Source organism: Anguilla rostrata, chromosome 9 (assembly GCF_018555375.3).
Source record: "Anguilla rostrata isolate EN2019 chromosome 9, ASM1855537v3, whole genome shotgun sequence".
Lineage (NCBI taxonomy): Eukaryota > Metazoa > Chordata > Actinopteri > Anguilliformes > Anguillidae > Anguilla > Anguilla rostrata.
In genome coordinates, this window is record NC_057941.1 from 53,356,491 (window position 1) to 53,377,450 (window position 20,960).

At 45.8% G+C, this 20,960-nt stretch overlaps 3 protein-coding genes across 3 annotated transcripts; 2 read left to right on the forward strand and 1 right to left on the reverse strand.

The window, feature by feature from the left end:
* Window positions 1–1,365: 1,365 nt before the first annotated feature.
* On the forward strand, window positions 1,366–7,665 carry LOC135264329 (protein YIF1A-like). Its single transcript, XM_064353193.1, has 8 exons — window positions 1,366–1,623; window positions 2,336–2,562; window positions 3,351–3,455; window positions 4,213–4,291; window positions 4,481–4,543; window positions 5,754–5,895; window positions 6,231–6,324; window positions 6,820–7,665. The coding sequence occupies exons 1-8, from the start codon at window positions 1,593–1,595 to the stop codon at window positions 6,976–6,978; spliced, it is 900 nt and encodes a 299-aa protein (XP_064209263.1). The 5' UTR covers window positions 1,366–1,592; the 3' UTR covers window positions 6,979–7,665.
* tmem223 (transmembrane protein 223) lies at window positions 7,624–9,490 on the reverse strand. The gene is made up of 2 exons (XM_064352969.1): window positions 8,572–9,490; window positions 7,624–8,159 (listed from the first exon to the last, which is right to left on the reverse strand). Exons 1-2 carry the CDS (start codon window positions 9,209–9,211, stop codon window positions 7,861–7,863), a joined length of 939 nt encoding a protein of 312 aa, XP_064209039.1. The 5' UTR covers window positions 9,212–9,490; the 3' UTR covers window positions 7,624–7,860.
* Window positions 9,491–13,319: 3,829 nt separating this feature from the next.
* On the forward strand, window positions 13,320–20,623 carry LOC135264223 (cofilin-2-like). The gene is made up of 4 exons (XM_064352981.1): window positions 13,320–13,476; window positions 18,616–18,926; window positions 19,281–19,357; window positions 19,762–20,623. Exons 1-4 carry the CDS (start codon window positions 13,474–13,476, stop codon window positions 19,872–19,874), a joined length of 504 nt encoding a protein of 167 aa, XP_064209051.1. The 5' UTR covers window positions 13,320–13,473; the 3' UTR covers window positions 19,875–20,623.
* The last annotated feature ends 337 nt before the right edge of the window (window positions 20,624–20,960 follow it).

Here is a 20,960-nt window from a genome sequence, read left to right on the forward strand (position 1 = left end):
TATCTGTTTTCACCTTCTTTCCCCCGGCCAAATTATGAATCACATCAGTTAAAACTCACGTGTGAAAGGTAGGCTAGTAATTAAATTACAGGTATGATTTATTTTTCTAATTACCGTCGATATTGTTCCTTTTTAATAGGCTGAGTGTATTGGCCTGGAGTAACGAAATGGAAGCATGGATATCGGCGCGAGGAATGTGTTCATAAATTATATGTGTGTGGCATTGTCAACGGGGGAGTGAGTCACGTTCGGCAACGAGAGTAAAAGCGGTTGAATTCCCCTTTCGTCCGGCGTGTCTGCTCGATGTGTCACGTTCCGTAGCCGCTTCCTTGCCTCCTTACAAAAAGTTACCATCCCTGACTTCGGCGCCAACCGCGTCCCATACAGTATGTTGCCATTACTGATCTTTTTTTTTCTTTTTTTTGTACACACAAAGTTTATCAGTCCATCTTCTGATAGAGGCAAGCAGAATGAAGGACAGTTTTGCTGGTGAAACAAGATTTGGTTTCTTGGGAGAACCGCCTGTCATCTGATCTCGTGCCATATGGCTCATTCATCTCTGAAAGGGTCCTGGTCCTTTTCAATATGCAAGATCGATGTGCAATATGTTCATATCAATTCATTGCTAGACTACTACGCATATGAGACTCTTGACAGCGCGAGACTCAGTTGTCCAGCAGTGTGCCTCCTCCCTGAAGTTGAAATGAAACCTACGCCTGTGTGTCTGTAAAATGCATTTACCTTCGGTTTTTAATTCGATTTCGCGGCTTTCGGAAATGACACGCGGGGAAGGCACGTGCAGGGTCTCGCGCTTTGTGCTGAGTCTGGCATACAGCGGTTGAGTCATTTCTGAGTGCTTCTGACGCTCTGGTGTGTCCTATCCTTCAACTCACAATTAGATATGCGCGAAATTTGCACGCTGATGCTTAACCTTGGCTGTCTTAATGTTTTGATTCCCGTAAATTAGTCAACGTCTGACGAGTCCCATAACAACCGAATGTAAACAAATTCTCCCTGTATGGAGGAAAACATAATCGACGTCAACACAAAGCATGGATCGATATAAAGCTACTAACTTTATCTGCTCAAATTCTATCGTGGGTTCCTTCATGACAGTTTTTTAATGTTCCGGGCAGGCTATCATTTCCAACAGCCGATCCAAGAACAGGACTACGCGAATGTAATCCCATAAACCTCGAATCTATGCATTATGGGACTGGTCCAGAATCATTACTGTAGGTTAAACATTCAAATCGACTTCCTCGGTGCTAACGGGAGCCGCACTGAAATGACTGAACGTCCTTTCATCCAATCATTGTGTAGTTTTCGAGAAGTAGAAATTCCTTTTCGACCAATCCAAGACATGAAGCACGCCACGCTGGCACGAGCCCATCAAAGAATCAGCGGGCGTGGGGCTTCGGTCACAGACGCTCTGTAGTAGATTTCTGTGATTTACTTTTCTAATTTCTAATGTAACATTTTAGAGAAAGAAAATACGCTATTTTATAGTGTGAATAGGATATAAATTAAGCTCTTTAGAACTTTTAAGCTCAGGGTAGTGGTAAGTCTGTTTCCGTCTTGCAAGACTTGCAATGGACGTTCCACATCACGGCTATCGATCGAGTAAGTATAGCCAATACGAAATAAAGCGGTAACAAGGATGCATGGAAGTTTTTGTCAGGCCCAGCATTTCCGTTGCTTCCAATTCGTTAGTCACAGCTGATCTGCGCGCGTATTTCTGAACGAGAGCGGCTTTATCTTGGTTGTGATTAAGCAATCTCGGTCTTTATCGTAAAAGCTTAGAATTTCCACTCGCCACATTCCGTTCTGCAGTTGACTACTGCTATCTCGCATTCCATTCCCATTTGGAGACATAAATACGCCGTGTTTCATTTGCAGAAACTCTTCAGATCCGCCATAAATTCAAAATAATAATAATAATAATAACTTTTTAAGAAGCTAGCCTATGCTATATCAGTAGCCCAATATCGCCAAACCTGTGGATCAAATTGAGTTCTCCTGGAAGTCGAGGAATGCGACTCCCCCCCCATCCCCCCATCCTCCCCGCCCAGATATTACACTAATGTACACACTTTATCCTGAAAGGCCGGGTCGATTGTGTTCACTCTTCTTGCGTGAGAGCTGTAAAATGTAGTAAAGCCTAAATTAAAAGGTGATAGATTAAAAAAATATATTTATTGAGAAATCAAAATTGGCTAAAATTGCTATTGTTCATCATAATTAATCACTTCTGATTGATATAGGGTGTGGAACCACACCGCCTGTACTCAGTCAAACATTTTCTCAAATCTTTCCTCCCCACCCTGTCTCCTAGCAACAAACCCCAGAGCACGCAGAGCACCCCCTACTGCTGGCAAGGCTTTGCTGTTCACGGACACCAGCTCTCTCTCGCCCCCCATGGCCATGCAGGGGTACTACGCGGGCGGAGCAGCAGGAGCCAGAGGAGGAGACACTAATTTCTTCGGGGACCCAGTGGCCCGTGCAGCGATGGTGTACGGCTCATCCCTGGCCTTCCAGGGCAAGGACATGGCCAACAAGGAGGTGCGAGAGATGGAGGGATGCAGTGAGAGGAGAGAGAGATGGAGGGAAGTGGTGAGAGGGGAGAGAGTGATGGAGGGTGTGGTGAGAGAGGAGAGAGATGGAGGGATGTGGTGAGGAGGAGAGAGATGGAGGGATGTGGTGAGAGAGGAGGTAGATGGAGGGATGTGGTGGAGAAAGAGTGGGGCATAAGGGGATCAAATACAGATGTCCTGTGCTTCCTCTGTCCTCTCTGCTTCGAAATGGTATCACAGTGCAAAATGTCCATTTCCACAGTGACCCCGCCCCTCAATTAATATTCATTAGATGCTTCAAAGTTGTCAGTTTCTGCAGGAGGGAGGTGGAACTCTGGACGTTTAGAGCACAGAGTTGGACACCCGCTGTTCTTTTAGTGTCCATGTGTGAGTGGGGGGTGGGGGGGGGGGGCGGTGGCGTTTGCATTAATGTTGAGTCGGAGTGTACGCTGGGAGAAGTTCTGAAATTGAAAGAATTGGATAGGATTACAATTCATTTTTAATTCTTCCCTTTCATGTATTTGCTTATTTCTTTTTATTTTTTTCTCACCACATGTTTTGTTGCTCATTTCCTGCTATGGTTGTTGCTTTCAGTGACTTGTTTATCAAATATGAGTAATAGTCACAATTCTGCAAGAAAGGTGACTCAGTGGGAACTTGATGATTTTCAAGATGAAGGGCAGGGTGACTGCTTTTAAAGACTGTGTTTTTTGCCCTGAAGGGTTTTGTGTTCCCTTTCTCTTGCTCTCTCTCTCTCTGTCTCTGTCTCCTTTACAGATCAGCCGCTTTGTGTCTGTGAACAGGCTGAAATACTTCTTCACGGTCGACACCACGTACGTCCTGAAGAAGCTGCTGCTCCTCCTCTTTCCGTACGCACATCAGGTGACCCTGCCGACCGACCAATCAGCACCTTCCACTGCTGCGGGTAGCAGCATGCACACAGCTGTTCATTTTAAGGGCCTTGTGTGAGAACTTCCTTTAGCTGCAGCCCACTGGCTCTACAGGGCGAGAGCTCACCTGGACACAGGTACAGGTGTACTTTAGCTGCAGCCCACTGGCTCTACAGGGCGAGAGCTCACCTGGACACAGGTACAGGTGTACTTTAGCTGCAGCCCACTGGCTCTACAGGGCGAGAGCTCACCTGGACACAGGTACAGGTGTACTTTAGCTGCAGCCCACTGGCTCTACAGGGGGAGAGCTCACCTGGGCACAGGTACAGGTGTACTTTAGTTTGCAGCCCATTGGCTGATGGCAGAGTGAATATTCCGGAAGCTCTTCAGGCCTCAGGCTAAAAGTGTTTGAGAAATTGAAATGAGCAATGCCGTGAAACATCGCTGAAAACGCTTGTATGGTTTGAGAGGGAAACCTTATTTAGGCCCATGTGCATGTGTGTGCGTGCGTGCGTGTGTGTGCGTGCGTGTGTGTGCGTGCATGCGTGTGTGTGTGTCTGCGTGCGTGCGTGCGTGTCCGCGTGTGCGTGCGTGCGTGCGTGCGTGTGCGTGCGTGTGTGTGTGTGTGTGCATGCTCCTGCTGTGCAGGACTGTCTGTGCTCTGACCTGATTAAAGGTGGTGTGTCGCAATCGCTGGGTTTGCTCATGTGTTGCTGGGGCTTGCGCCCGATCTGTGATGACATCACCAGGATTGGGAAGTGCGTTACCATAGGGACATGCCCCTGACGCCCCGGAATGATGTCAACGCTCCCGACCTCTACATCCCCTGTGAGTGGAGTTCCTGTCCTACTGGCAGGAGAGAGCATGAACAAGCAGTATTTTAACAGAACGCTTCACAGCTAACATGTACATTAACATGCAATGTGAACAGTCCAGAAAGAACATTCAGTGGCAGTTTAATTTGATGCATAACAGTGTTAGTGTCTGTCTCTCTCCCGCTCTCTCTCTCTCTCTCAGCGATGGCGTTCCTTACCTACATCCTTCTAGTGGGAATGGCGTTGGGAGTTCAGAGGAGGTACTGTCCGCTTTCGAGGCGGGGGGGGGGGGGGCGGGGGGAGCAGCAGTCTGTCAAGGGACAGGGTTTGTCAAACACCACACCGTACACCAACGTAACCCCACCTCTCCACAAATCTGGGGAAATCTACCCGCAAAGCACTGAAGAGTTAAGACAGACATGGCTTCACCTTACTCTGAGCAAACAGAGGGAGCTCCACCAATCACAAAGTACAGATAGAACAATTCCACCAGTGACTGCTGGATATCCTGGATGCAGTATCCACCAGTGGTCGTCAGTGTTGCTCTTTTGGTTATAACCAACATACGGTGTGATTGGTGCAATCCCTTTCAACATGTAAGCTGAGGACACAACTGTTTATTAAAGTCGTACCCTCCAGTCCACTCTCCCTCCACACGCGTGCACGTGTCCTGTGTGCTCTGGTGCCCCCCAGTGGTGGCCTGACCACAGTGGAGCTGCGAACAGACAGGCCTCTTCAGACTGGGCACACGTGTCCTCAACTCTTTACCACAACCTGAGCACCGATTAAACAACATATACACCTTTCCTTCCATTTTACACCCTGCTCTAATCACTGCACCTCTCACTAACCTGTGTGAATGTGTCTGGTTCACCTGCACGTTCCCTCTGTTTTAAATCCACCAAACGGGTGTGATGTCACATCTTACTCACCGCGCGGCTCTGATTTCTTCTCATGGCAGAACCCAGAGAAATGTTGCAAAACAGGAAACTTTTATGTGGGTGTGTAGTTTTTTTTCTCCTTTGCAAACTTTTACATAATTCCTTGTCTTTTGTCATGACTAACCTCATTTAATCTGTTTCACAATATTATTTCACAATTGTTAATCCACTGATTGAACATCTTATTCTTCCAATCTCATCCTCAAAATGTTCTCCGTCTCTCCCTCCATCCCTCTGGTTTACCGTCCCTCTCCCTCTCTCTCCCCCACTCCCCCTCTCTCCCTCCATCCCCTCTCACTCTTCTTCCTGGTTTACTGTCCCTCTCCCTCTCTCTCCCCCTCCCTCTCTCTCTCCCTCCATCCCTCTGGTTTACCGTCCCTCTCCCTCTCTCTCTCCCTCCATCCCTCTGGTTTACCGTCCCTCTCCCTCTCTCTCCCCCTCCCTCTCTCTCTCCCTCCATCCCTCTGGTTTACGTCCTCTCCCCTCTCCCTCCCTCTCTGTTCCATCCTCTGGTATGTCCTCTCCTCTTCCCAGGTCAGCCAGTGTGGCCTTGCATCAGCCTGGTCTGGGTTGTTGTGGAGGTCGTGGCCTTGGCTCTGGCTCTCTACCTGCTCACTGTGCACTCTGACCTCTCGACCTTTGACCTCCTGGCCTACAGTGGATACAAATATGTGGGGTGAGGAGCCAAGCCAAAGGATTCTGAGTTTCTCTCCTTCACTCTCAGATTTTAAATGAAGTGCATTATTTGCAGCTTAATACTTATGTAAATATTGCCAAAGTATGGCTCAATAAATGTAAACATGAACAGTGATAGATAATCAGTAAATATAGCATTTAATCAGGACAGCTGTGATGGCAAACATAAGAAACAAAATATCTATAATAATAACCCCTCCTTTCCTCTCCAACTTTGTCAGGTCTTTGAGTCCTACCTAAGCTAATAAATGATACATTTATCAATGGCAATTAAATAACTACATCTCCCACAATGCACCTTCCCCTCTCTGTTAGGATTATCCTCACGATGGTGGGAGGCCTGTTGTTTGGAAGGAATGGGTATTTCCTGTCTCTAGCCTGGGCTTCCTGTTCATTCATGTATTTTATCGTGAGTAGCAAGTGTGTGTGCGTGTGTGTGTGTGTGTCAGAGTTGGCCAGTCAGCATTTTGCATGGAATATACCTGGGGATGTACGTATGCATGTTCTGTATGATTACCTTGCATAGGCAATCGCATGCACCCGGGCTGCTCAACCCCAGCTGACCCTCTCTAGCACCTCACCTGCAGCTGCTTTCTGTTTCCAGGTCCTGCAGGAACTTCGCTCTGGTTTGTATAATGTAGTTAATGCTCATGAGGGTAGTTTGGTCATTTGCATAACTCGACATAGTGTCAGTTGAGTCTGCACTTGCTTTGTTGCTCGGTCTAGATTCACATTATAGAAATAGGGTGCATTGTATCCTGTAGTATATGCATGTTTTGTGTGGGTGAGTGTGTTGTATAGTGTAATTTGCATGTGTTTTATGTGTATAGTGTGTGTGCTGTATAGTGTGTGTGTGTGTGCTGTATGTTAACGTGTGTATCTGATCGTGCGTTGGCCCTGGCAGGTCCGCTCGCTGCGGGGGAAGATTCTCTCCTCTCTCTCCTCGCGCTCCATGGGCCCCGGGGCCAGCGCCAAACCCCAGCTGCGCCTGTACATCACCATGGCAACCGCGGCCTTTCAGCCAATCGTCCTCTACTGGCTCACCTCTCACCTGGTCAGGTGATGGAGACCCGGAGCTGTGGCAGTGGTGTGTTCTGCCCATGCGGCTGATTGGCTTTCATCTGCCAACTTTACCTGAGTGACAGGCCCTACATCCAACCAGCACGGAGAAGCGTGCTTGTAGTCAAACACACACCAGCCACACATACTCCTTACTAACACACACTGCACCAAGTGGCTGTCAAACGCACACTGTGATAGGTGCATTTATGATACATAGTTTATTCCACCAAAGAACCTTCCATAATGATGCGAACATCCAGGGTCATCATGGTCATCAAATCCTCAAAAAAAAGTATACCCCAGCCTAACCCTCCACCCCACCCATCCATGTTCCTGATTTCGGAGGGTTATGGGTTTTACTCAGAGCAGTAATCCAGCTAACTCTGTAATTATGTTTCATGATGCAGGTGTCAGGTGCCTTGTAGTTTTACCAAGTCAATAAAACTACAAATCAGGCAGCAGAGCAGTGTGGAGGATAGTGAAATGGATTTGTAACTAAGGGGTTGCAGGTTCAGTATCCAGGTGGGGTGCCGCCACTGTACCCTTGAGCTAAAGGTACTTCACCTGAGCTGCTTCAGGTAAATATCCAGCCGTATAAATGGACTGTATGTGAAACATAAGCTGTGTAAGTCGCTCTGGAAATGGCTGTCAGCAAAGCAAATAAACATTTTATTGTTCCAAACAACAAGCCTGTTTTAATTGGTGGAAGGTGGAAGTAAATGAAACTTAATTTTCCAAGCAAACTGAAAATGGAGAAGTGGAAAGCATATGTATTGCCACACACACACACACACACATACACCTTGTATACCCCAACAGTCAGTCAGTCAGACAGTCAGACACACAACACACACACAGTCACACACACACAGCCTCACACACTTCAGAAAGGCCTGTATGCCCCTACAGTCACGTCAAACAGTTTGGGGTTGTTGAGGGTCCCCTCTCTGTCCAACAGGAAGTAGAAGCGGTGACCTTTGACCCGCAGGGGGATGAAAGTGGGGGACTCCTGCCTGTGGGAGTAGCAGGCCACCTGCTCCAGCGGCACGGTAAGGCTCCGCCCCCTGTCGGCCCCCAGGGGGGACTGCGTCGTCACGGTGACCGTCCCGCCGCCCTTGTGCAAGATGACCCGGCTGACGGACCGGCGACAGAAGAGAACACCGAATCCCACAATCGCTCCTCCTGCGGGGTCGAAGGTCAAACGGTCAGTGCCAGGCGCACAGGACCGTGCAGTGCAGAAGGGGGAGTGGCAGAGCAGAGCACTGACCACCACTGAGACACTAGAGTGTGAAAGATCTGCAGTGGGGAAGCTACTGCTCTCAGATATTAGCCAACATTTTGTTTTAAAAAATTAATTGTGAAATACATTTATTATATTTTCCAGTAAGTTACATTTTACAGTAAATAATAGCAGTAGAAAGCTGTATAAGACTGTGCGCAATCTTAAGAGATTCTGAGACGGAATCCAAATTGACAAGGAGGCATATGCCAACATACATACACATCTTTCACTAAGATATGCCATTAATATATACATATCAGAGTTTGTTGCGCTCAGAAATCGGACTAATTATTTTAAGGAACAATGACTTACCTACAGCCAGACACGAGAGGGTGAACCCGTACCTCCAGGCACCAGAACCTAAATTTGCGTCGATGCCAAACAGTCCCCCTGAAATCGCAGTGTTCTCGGGCGCCTGGGCGCGTCGCGAGTCTCGCAGGTTGGTAAAAGCAAAGTGAGCCAGGTAGGTCCAGAACAGCAGCTGGCCCGCACAGAAGAACGACAGCAGACGAAAGAACCGGGTTCGGTCGTGCTCAAACAGAACCACGTCTTTGGCAACGGCAGTGGACGTCGAATGGAAACGGGCAGGAGTCGCGCTCCAGCACGGCCTGTGGGCATGCGCGCGCTGACGGGCAGCGACAGCCGAGCCCAGCTCAGCCAAGCAGAACTTTTTTGCAGCGGTACTTCCGGAATTCAGTGTGCGGCTGCATAGTCTTTTCGTTACACAGAACCAGTCGCAGCGGTAGTTCCGTCCGAGCGATGATACTGAGGGTAAAGACCGCGAAGTCGCAGCCCAGGCGGTAAGGTGTGCCACACTCCCGTCCTGCATCGCAGCGGTTCCGACCGCAGTCCGCAGCGGAGCGGCATTTGTCCTGAATATGAACCGAATGCAGCGCTGCGCTCCAAAATAAGAAGATCCGGGGACACCGGCTAGCAGATAACGAAGGCCCATTTTAAATGTCCGTCTTTCCTACCCTTTTCTCTTTTCCCGTCTTGTATTTGCTGTATGTCATTAGAACGAACCCTATTTATTAGTTATGTCCATTTCATGAGGAAAATGTGATAACTTCAGCACGGATACAGGCCGGCGCCATGTTTATCAACGTATGGAAAGCCCCGAGGTCCAAAAAGCCAAGGTATTCTCAGGCGCAGAGTGAAAACGCGAGTGATTTCGTGCTTCCGTGAGTTCGGAATGCCCTTTGAACCTATGGACAGCATATGGAGCAACGCTATTAGGGTGGTGCCTACCTGCCACGAAATGCAAAGCCCTGAAAAGAAAGAAAGAAAGAAAAAGAACATGACTATAAATAGCACTACATTAGTCCAATATACCATACAGCTTCCAGCCAAATGATCATATAAGGTAATAATCTACCACAGTCCAGACTGTCAGCTAATGCTGTGACCTTGTGCACATTATACAATAGTACAGCATAGTCCAGTTTGTGGTGGAAAAAGTTTGAGAAAAAAGGAAATAAATTGAGAAACTACATACGGAATGTCTACTACACAGTATATTGTTCATGCAAGTATGGCTGTATAACAAGAAGGCTATTGCTTTTTAATGTTTATTTAAGCAATATCCCATGGTGTGTATTTATTATGTGTGTTATGCTGTTCATTTTAGATACACCTTTCATAGTCATCATCATTAAAATCATTATTTGCTTATTTTGTGGAGCTCAACACAATAAATAATTATTGAAAAGTTGGTGGCAGACTGCAGACTGCAGGGATCACTATCACTTCATGAACTGGACAAAGTTTGATTGAAGTTGGAGAGTCTAAAATATAGAAATATGCAAATCATGAAAATGCATAAACACATAAGGGCCTCTAGGAATTCTTCATGGGCCCACGAGGGTACAGGAGGCCTCTCCAATTTTGTTTATGCCTCTTGTCCCCCCCTCCTCCCCCACTCTGCTTGAATCAGTCACCTGTTTGTGAGAGCCCCTGTGAAAAATAAAAAATAAAAACTCATCAGTACACAAACGTGTGTGTGAGTTCCTGTGCCCATGATGATTTTTTAAAGATTTTGTTTTACCAGGACCTCTGATGCCCCAAACCACAGCTGCGATGCCCCCCCCCCCCCCCCAGACTGGAACTTGTGTCACACTACGCAGACCCTCCACCAGACGGCAGCAGAGATAAGCAATAGTGGTATTTTCCACACTGTCAATATCTCTAAATAATGTCTGGTTACATTTTCTCAAACAACACACCAGGGAGCATCATTTAATGTGCAATTTCTGACTCGCTTCCTGCTTTTTTTCATGCTGAAGTAGCTACCACGCGATTGTTATCCTTGCCACAGCGTTACTTAGATAATTGCCTGATGGCATTGTGAGACAATTATGAAACACGGATAAATCTTGTAATATGCTGCCTTTAAATCAATACATTAATTTATTAAACATACAAAGCAACAGCGCTAATTAACATGTGACATGAATAAATTATATGGACCAACATTCACTTTTAACAAATAATTTTAAAAAAACACTTCAAAAATAAAAGTGCCACCTCATCTTTGACAGAAACCGTCGTCTTTGTTACACATTGTTGCCCGCAGAAGTCGGCCTTTAACCCCACCCTCTTCCACTCTCTTTTGTCTCTCCCTCTCTTTCGGTCAGTAAACCCTTCTCCCCCTCCTCCTCTCTGTGTCTCACTCCTTTCTTTCGCGGTAACTTACAATGCTCCCTCTCTCTCACCCCCTTCTCGCGTTGAATTTTGAAACGCCGGGCCCTTATTGCCTTATATGGAGTTCGGCGTCCCGAGCCGTCTCGTGTGCGCGAGTTGGGAATGAGGCGCGCGCACTGCCGCAGGCATTCGTTTCCTTATTTGGAAACGAGTTCAAGGAATCTTACTGGGGGAGAGGGTGGCGCAAGGGTGATGATGTTAATTACATTTCGAACGGAACAGTGACGGACCGGAGTACAAATAGCACGACTGTTCGTTAGAAAAAATGCGCAGTTGCAGAATGATGGATGAAGGCGGTGTAGCACAAGCGAGATAACGCTTCAGTGTGCTGATTTTGCATGGGAATGATGGACAGCCAGCTCTTCCAATGGAAGATGCGACTTAATGTTCACAAGCTCTGGTGTGCTGACATGACGCTAGAGCACGAACACTTGCACGGGTTAATATTTATGCGTCAAAAAATAATATTTAGCTTCCAAATATGCAGGCAAGAGTAGCTGAAAAGCTTGAGCATATTTGAAATGTCGAGTCTGTGGACTCACTTGACAGGGGCGCTTCCATGTATTTTACTCCTGGTAACTACCGCCTTCTATCAAGCGTTCCATTTCCTTTCCCCCTTAAAACATCCATCTTTTTTAATGCAGATATTTCAAACCTATCTTTCCCCCTCACACACACATATCTACTCCCATTTGCATAAAATCAATTTAGTAGATTCTGTTATCCAGAGTTACTCACAACAAACAATGTAACCCATGGTCACACTTAAACCAGTGTCCTTGGGTGCTAGAGATGTTTCTATGTCTGTGCTGAAAACGTCACATTGAAACGTCTTACAAGCAACGTGCTATATTATAAATTTATATTGTTGAGGTACTTCCGAATTTTGAAATTCGAAAAGATCATAGAAATGTTCTGTATTGTGACGTTTCAGGAGCAGCACTCTCCTAATGTGCTGCTGGTTATCTCTTATTTTCATTATTGGAGGTGCACACAACTGAAAGACATATTTTCTTAAAACACATTTGTAGCTATACACTAACAAAGAGAATTATGGACAGAATTAATACAGAGTATAACAGTATTTTGCAGTGCTTGCAAGCTGTTATGTAGTGAGACGTACAGTACACAGGTACCAGTCTGTAAATAATAATAATAATAATAATAATAATAATAATAATAATAATAATAATAATAAACCATTATTTATATAGGACAGATCATGCAGTTTTGCAGCATAGAGCGCATAAATGCACCATGCGCGACACACAGGAAAAGTTTTAATGCACCTGGATTGCTGCATGCGGTTTGTATAGTTACCTGTGGTTGCCTCTCGGACCGGACACTGCCTCACCTGCTGCTCCAGGTGCAGCCAGATGCAGCGCAGCAAATTCTAATTAAGGGACGACTGTAAAGATGACAGTGCGTGTTTAGGGCGGACAATCTGCCAGCTCATTAACATTAACCCTTTGAAGTTTTTTTCCTCTCCTAAATTTAAAGTCAGCATTCTAGAACTCCGCTACTTTCAGGTACCAACAGTGTTTGTTACACCTGCATTATAATTTTCAGTCAGGAACATTCTCACAGCAAATGCATGTTATTGCATTACATTACATTGCAGGCATTTGGCAGACGCCCTTATCCAGAGCGACGTACAACAAAGTGTATAACCATAACCAGGAACAAGTATGACGAAACCCCTAGAGAGAAGTACCGGTCCAAGTGCAGGGAACAACCACATAGTTCAACTTGGACCCTGATGGTTAAACTGATTAACACTAACACTATTCCAATCAAATAAAAACCATCCAATGACTTTTGTGTGTGATCATCACTGTAAAATGTATTTTACAAAATGTATAAATAAATGAAAAAAAAGTTTTCTGTAAATTATTCTACTATTTTAAATTTATAAACAGGGGTAGTGTTTAAACATGCCTCGAAGACATCAGTCAATCAGACAGGTAACACGGTAGCGCCGGAGGGCGGGTGTGAGCGCGAGGAAGTGCGTGTTATGCATTCAAATGACAAAGCGCTTCTCGTCACATTAATACCTCTAATTAAATCAACCGGCAGTAAACTGCATCAGAGAAATTAGCTGTTTCAACACGTCGCATAATAATATTTTTTATTTAAAAAATAATACATTTCTGCTGAAACACTGCACAAAAATTTTATAGACAGTCATTTTGGTGTCACCCCCTCCGATGGTGTCACCCGGTGCGGTCCGCACCCCCCTAGTGACGCCACTGATCAATCAGATGTTTTACTAAACGAATTAGGTCCAGTTAAGCCAGCATTCACACTTGATTTGTCGATAACGTGCAAAAAAACAAAAAAAACTTCAGTTCCCATGGTCCACTATGGTCGAAGCTCCTGCCCCGTTTCTCCGGATGCCCCCTACCACCGTTGTCGTTAGGCGCGCGTCCGTGTGTCAGTGTGCGAGCGAGAACGAGACTGCATCGCTGCCCATTCAATTCATATTCAGACGCCGACAAACACTGAGATACAACCATGGTACGTCTATATTCGAACAACTACTAGCTATATACCATGCTATTCTTGCAGATTGACTGTTATGCGTTATTTGAAGACTTAATGGGCTTTTGATGGTTGTGTGTGTACCTGTTGTAGCTATTTATTGTTTCAAAAATGTGTCTTTCCTAGGTAACGTTGGTCACATTAACTTGCTAACCGTCGTTTTTTTTTTTACTTTAGTGACTATCTATACAAACCTAAGCACTTTTCCATCCCCGCGATGTTAAGCGGGGTTTGTATATTTCAAAAAGTGAACCTCCGTTCACCATCTCAGGAATGCTGCATTTTCCAAGTAGCTACGTTCCTCCCTTCCCGTTGTCGATCCCTAAAGCTAGATGGCTAATGTCGGCATATAGAGAGGAGGGGGAACTAGCAACCAAAAAAAAAAACAACTGGCGCCATTTCCTCTCATTCTTTAGACTATGTGTAACTGGGCCTCTTATGTTGGCTAGCTAATCACCCAATTTAGGAAGGATGGTAACGTTTGCGAGCTAGTTGAATCCATTTTAACGTTGTCGTCCTAACCGTAACGTATTCTTTCCCTGCTGGTGTGATACAAACGAATCAGAGTTGCGGCTCGCGCCAGAGGAAAAAACGTGCCCTCAGGCTACAAATATTGAAATTATTTGCAATCGTCTTACCAAGATAACACATGCGCATCTGATCGCGTCTCCATTGTCATTTGATCGATAGTTTTAACGGTAGCTTACTAGTGGCAGCTTTCGGGGGCAGTGCTCGAAGATGTGAAGGCCTTGTAAAACACTAGAAAGCTGGTATGCATTCATAGAGGCTGCAACACAGGTGACTTTGAAAGGGGGCGATTGTTGGGGTGTATTCGTTGGTAGCTTCAGTGACCGAGGCACACCAGCTGCAGAATATTACTGAAATAACGGTGTCTAAAGTGATGACAGCCAGTGTCGCATTCTTTTTCACTGTTAGCTGGTATGGTGGCTACGTTAACTTGCTAACGTTGCCTAGAAATATTCTTTTTTTCAAGTAAATTATATTTTCTGTATCCCCTTTGGTGGTATGTAAAGCATGGTCGAATGTCTTTTCTTGTGCAGTCGGCCCCACCCTAATTATCTGTTGTCCCGAGTTAACGTGACCCAGCACAAGCTGTATATTAAGACCGGCAAAAATCGGTGGCTAAATCAATACGATCTACAAAGGACGTCTTACGCCTATTTATTTTATAGGACCGGCTAACGTGATGTGGCTAGCTTTGGCTGTAGCAAGTGTATAGGATGCTGTCTAGTCTGGCAGCATTTGTTAGCATTTCGTTTTAATGCCTTTCTTCTTGGTTCTCAATACGCACTAGCGTTCGCTAGCTAAATACTTCGTAATATATAACATAGAAAATTCGCCGTGCTGCAAGTGATGGGGCCATTTTGATGGCTCTCCAGTACCTAGACCATTATTTATTCATAGAAAAATGGCGCGTTTGTGCCATTGTCACGAAACTGTATCCATTCTGGAGTGTACGCATTCGTGTAGCCGGCTACGCAGTCGGTTTAATCACGCTGGCCGGCTTTAACTGGCTTTGTTGGCAAGCACAGCTAACGTGTTAAAGCGAATATGGATGTGACAATTATTTCCATAGCCATCTGCTGTTAGGTCTTTTGTTGAATGCATTTGCTAGCGTAACGTTGGCCCTGTTGAGTTCTTTCACCGCTTCTCTGGGTTTCTTTGTCCGACGTTTTAGGTAAGCTAGCTAGTTTGAGCGCTAGCGGAATTTCACCTGGCCAGATGGGTATATAGCTATCAATTGGGTCATTAGCACTTGCTAATTAACAAACTCACTTGATTAATGATTACTTTTGCCCATAAAGTTAAATTTGATAGCCACAGATGAGCTTTGGCGTCAGCCTTTCAAATACTAGCAAACGTAGCGCTAGCGGCACGGAGGTAAATTAGAGACGTTCTGAATGTACAACCTGATAGGCCGGATCGAAAAACAATATAACGTTGGCAAACAAGCTAGGCAGTGATTTTAGTGTATGAATATAACCGCACGAAAACGCATTTATCAGCGTTGATGCAACTCTGGTTAAACGTGGTTTGGTGTAGTTGAGGTGTGGTTGTCACGCCGCACGTTGACACTACATTCTATGAGCCTTTGTTTTGGCTTTCATTCAGTTTTGCCAAAATGCCGAAGGACGTGACGTGGTACAAGCTTGAACCAGAATAGGGTATTTAGTCGTGGTGCATGAGGTTTGCGGTTTTGGCTGGCATCACAGCGGCGCTGTGTGAACCATAGCCGGCCTTTCTCTCACAGTTTCCCACCATGTGAAGTGTCGTCATGTTTTGTAAAAAAAAAAATCTACTGTCACTCAACCATTTTACAGCCGCAGTAATGTGTGTTACCGCGGAATATTTAATAGACCCGAAATAAAACTGTCGGGCTCTGTCTGGGCTGACCGTTTCTGTGTTTGCTAATTGCTACCCGTGACGACGCAACTTGTGGGAACAAACTGGTGGACAAAATGAAGAATGCGCACGCTACGCCCTGTCTCGTGGCGTGCTAACGTCAGATTTATAAATGGCAGGCGTGATACATCTGTCACTAGCGATAACTGGTATCCGGGAGAACATTTTCTGTCAAACACTACTGTCCTCATATTTTGATACATTGCCTTTTTTTTTTAATTGTTCAGATTTTCTCCGTAATGTGGAGTTTGTCAGGATGTGCATGTAAGACCTTCGGTGCATGTCAGTGTTTTTAATTTGAATGTTTTGCATTTTTGGAGTTTAAGATCCGATCAGGATCGCATTTTTCATTCTTTATACAGAGAACTGTTTAAGTCCTCACCAGCATCTAGCGAGTTACTTTTAAATATTTCCCCATATGAAATGAAATCCTGCTCTCCCGGCCTCTGTGCCGTTGAATGCGTTTTTTGTGTATTCCACACGAAACCCTGCCGGTCTCTTCCAGATCTGGGTCACTGGTGAAAAGACGTTTTGTTGCGATTCATCGTCATTGACTCCACCGCGGCTGTGTGTTGCGTTCTCTCCGGCGCTGGTGGAAGGTCTGAAATTGTTTCTCGTGACCACAGGGCTGTATTAAAAAAAAAAAATCCAATCCGTTCATGTGCATCATTGTGTCTCTGGCGCTGTTTCATATGCTCTAATCTTCGTTTACATATCCAGTTGATGCATGGACATGGATTTGCTCCAGAAATTTCCTGTTTGCTATGTGGCGTCTTTAATAAATCGGGCTGCTGTGAATATTCGGTTGGTGTGCGTGTACAGTACACCTGTGTCAGACGAGTACTCGGACAGAACAGAACGTGTTCAGGTGGACTTTACTTTATACGGAAGGCGCTTGGCCTTGAACATGCAGCGAAGCCTTTTGCACTTTCTTCTTTCTGATTCAGATGCAGTCTGTCGTGCCTAATCACTTCATGGTTGAGTAATCGGTGTTTTTAATCTCGCATTAAGGTGTGCTGCTGTGTGTGCTTTAGGGCAGTGCGTGTTGGCGACATGCTTGGGTACACAGACAGAAGGTGCGCTCTAATGCAGTTCTGCAGTGGCGCTGTAGCTCCTGGGGCAGCGGTGCAGTGTAACTCTGCACTGCACACAACGCTTAATTTTTCAAAGGGTGTCAGTTTCACACGTGCTAAGAGCACACTCACCGGTGACATCATGCCCCTGCTCACAGTGCGTTGTCATGCATACGGAGCAGTGCTTCCTGGGGTTCAGTGCTCCAACTTTGGGGGGACCCGAGTTTTCCAATCCGTCTGTGGCCCTTTAACCCCTGGAACCACGCCTTTTGTATCATAAAGGAAAATGTAAACAGCCCCTGAGCACGTAAAAATAAGTGTGTACTGTCTACCAATTTATTTTGTTTTTATAATTTGATTTTTATTTACAAGGGATTTTTTAACTATCCCTGTGAGAAGATGAGTTTTCTAGCAGCTGGGTTGTGTCTTTTACTCACCTGGTTAAATTGCCACGTCAGGGACTTGGTAATGCTATATTTATTTATGTGCTTATTCAGGCAGAGTCATTAATTATTTAGGTGTAGTGCAGATGACTAACATTTAACCGCAGGGGAACAGATTCCGCTCCTAACGCACAGCAGGTTCAGCTCCTAACGCACAGCAGGTTCAGCCGATTCTGCTCCTAACGCACAGCAGGTTCAGCCGATTCCGCTCCTAACGCACAGCAGGTTCAGCCGATTCCGCTCCTAACGCACAGCAGGTTCAGCCGATTCCGCTCCTAACGCACAGCAGGTTCAGCCGATTCCGCTCCTAACGCACAGCAGGCTCAGCTCCTAACGCACAGCAGGTTCAGCTCCTAACGCACAGCAGGTTCAGTCGATTCCGCTCCTAACGCACAGCAGGTTCAGTCGATTCTGCTCCTAACGCACAGCAGGTTCAGCCGATTCCGCTCCTAACGCACAGCAGGTTCAGCTCCTAACGCACAGCAGGTTCCGCTCCTAACGCACAGCAGGTTCAGTCGCTTCCGCTCCCAACGCACAGCAGGTTCAGTCGCTTCCGCTCCTAACGCACAGCAGGTTCTGCTCCTAACGTACAGCAGGTTCTGCTCCTAACGCACAGCAGGTTCAGTCGCTTCATGTCTCACCTTTAACAGGCTATAGCAGCACCAAAATGTGATTTTCACTACATGTGCTTGCCTAGTAAAGGCTGGGCTGGCTCAGTGTTTTACATTAGGAATGTTATGTCCATCCCTGGGCATATATGTGTGAGATTTAACATACCACTCAGTTAGCCCTCAGGGTTACTGCAGTGCCCAGGTTGCACTCTGTTGTCTTTGTCCAGGAAACGGGAACGAACCTGAATTAGCTCCCTTTGTTCTGTGCTGATGTCACACATGCAGACGCTAACACGTTCGTTCCATCTGTGCGCCAAGGGTTTTGAGTGCTGCTTGAGGGGGTAGTAAAATGTGTCGTAAGCAATGCAAAATTATGGAAATTGAAGTTTAGAAAACAGACAGCAATGCAGCAATGCTGCGGTCGCCATCTTTAACATAACACTTGCACGATGCCAGTTTTGTCTGGTGCATTATGGCTTTAAGTGCACACACACACACACACACAGGTAAAGGTGTTTTTCGGAGAGTCCTCAGTTGGCTGACCCCCCCCCTTTTCTTCGGCAGGCCTCCGGGGTAACCGTGACAGAAGATGTGGTGACGGTCTTCAACGAGATGAAGGTGAGGAAGGCCCAGGTCGGAGAGGAGGAGAAGAGGAAGAGGAAGAAGGCGGTGCTCTTCTGCCTGAGCGAGGACAAGAAGAACATCGTCCTGGAGGAGGGCCAGGAGATTCTGCAGGGGGACGTGGGCACCACCGTACAGGACCCTTACCTGCATTTCGTGAAGATGCTGCCGCCCGACGACTGTCGCTACGCCCTCTATGATGCCACCTACGAGACCAAGGAGACCAAGAAGGAGGACCTGGTCTTCATCTTCTGGTGCGTGGGAGCAGGTGTTGATGGTGCCGTGGGTGGCAGTAGGGCTGGGGGATATACCTTTTTTAGGTATACCGGTATGATTTCACACCACAGTATGCAGTCTTTCAGTGCCTTCATCATCGGCATGTTGTTCTTCATCAATGAATATTATAACTTGTACATTGCAACAGTATGATACAGAACCTGTGATGTGAACTGTCTGTTTTGAATGAAATGGCCATAATTTCTTTTTTTTTTTTTTTAAAGAAAGAAGTTCTTCCCCGTTCACTTTCCACAAACTTTCTTTTTCCCTTTCTCTGCCTCTCTCTCTCTCCCCTCCCCAACTCTTTGTCTTTCTTGGTCTCTCTCTCCCAGGGCCCCAGAAAGCGCTCCCCTGAAGAGTAAGATGATCTACGCGAGCTCCAAGGACGCCATTAAAAAGAAGATGACAGGTAAGTGGGGCGATGGGGTCAGGTTGGTGTAGATGTGTCACGTGAGTATCTTGATATCCATTCGGAAGTCTTGTACTTTTTTATGCAAAGTGTCATGATTGGACAGCACATGGTCATGTGACCAGATTTTCCAATGTGCTGTTTCCTAGGTGAAATGGGGTTGGCCAGACTTAAGGATGAGACATAGGGCAGGGCAGGACTGTCTGCTGTTGGGACGCAGAGTTAGCTGTTTGTTGGTTCTTTAGAAACAATCCCACTGCTTACCCCCTTCATCAGTTTCAAGCACTTCAGCTCGAACCAAAATTGACCAGTGACCGTACTGTAACAGTGGCATTGTGTTGTACTTGTCCTTTGACCATCAAACTGAGTGCTTATTTCTCTCTTTCTCTGTCCAAAATTCACAGGCATCAAGCATGAGTGGCAAGTCAATGGTTTGGAGGACATCAAGGACCGGCGTACCCTGGCAGAGAAACTGGGGGGCCAGTCAGTGGTGTCTCTTGAAGGGAGCCCTATATAAATCCAGTCCCAGGCTTTGTTTGAGGCCTGTAGGAAGACCAGAATTCAGAATTCCATGGGGTTTGGCTGTTCATTCCAATCCAGGGAGGGAGGGGGGTGGGACAACGGGAAGAAGACTTCAGAGTGGGAAGAGGGACGGGCATATCATTTTAAGGGTGGTGGGGGGGCTGGTCTGTCAAAATATCTGACAATTTTCACAATTGCAGACTGTCATTCCAATTCAGGAAAATAATGAACAACAAAACACAAAAAAAGTGATTTTAAAAAGTTTATGAAGGAGAGGGATGATGAAGAATACTATAAATATGAAATTACACTGCTGAAGGTTTCCTGGGGCGGGGCAGGTGTGTGTTCCTGTGTGATGAAGGGATATAGGTTAGCAATGAAGGAAATAGTACGTTTTGAAGGATAATGGCAATGACCACTACAATTCACAGACAATTGAAAATAGCTGGACACTGTTCAGTCTGAAGTATACAAGCTTTTTTATTGCCAAACGTATTGCTCTTAAGCACTTGTAGCTGACACTAAGCGTAGGATTGCACCAAACCATGACCCTTTTCTTTTTTGTTCTGTTTACATTTTTTTGAATTGCATATCCTGTTCTGAACATTTGTTACCTTGGATACCTTGAACATTGAATTCTTGATCGGTTTTAAAACTATGATTCCACTGATTCATTTGTCAATATTACAAAGATATTCAACCAAAAACAAAAAACAAAAAAAAATGAACATTCCTTTTTACAAAGCTACAGATTAAGAACCGGGGGGAAAATGAAGTAGGAAAAAAGAGTTAAGAAGATGGACTGATGGGCATTAGAGGTAGGGAGGGAAGTAGATGGAACAGCCTGTGATGAAAGAGGCAGATTTGGGGTGTGGGGGGAGGGGAGGGGGGGTGTGATGGATGGAAGGATGGATTATGGGTGTTTTTGTTTTGTCTCCTTATCTCTATTAAAAAAAAAAAAAGCACTAAACTTTATCTCCTGATGTCTGTCTCGATTTGTCATGCACCTACAGCTTAGAGTTAAAATAATTCGTCCCGCGTGATGCTTTGCTGCTCCTGCTAAAATGTTACTACCAGGCGC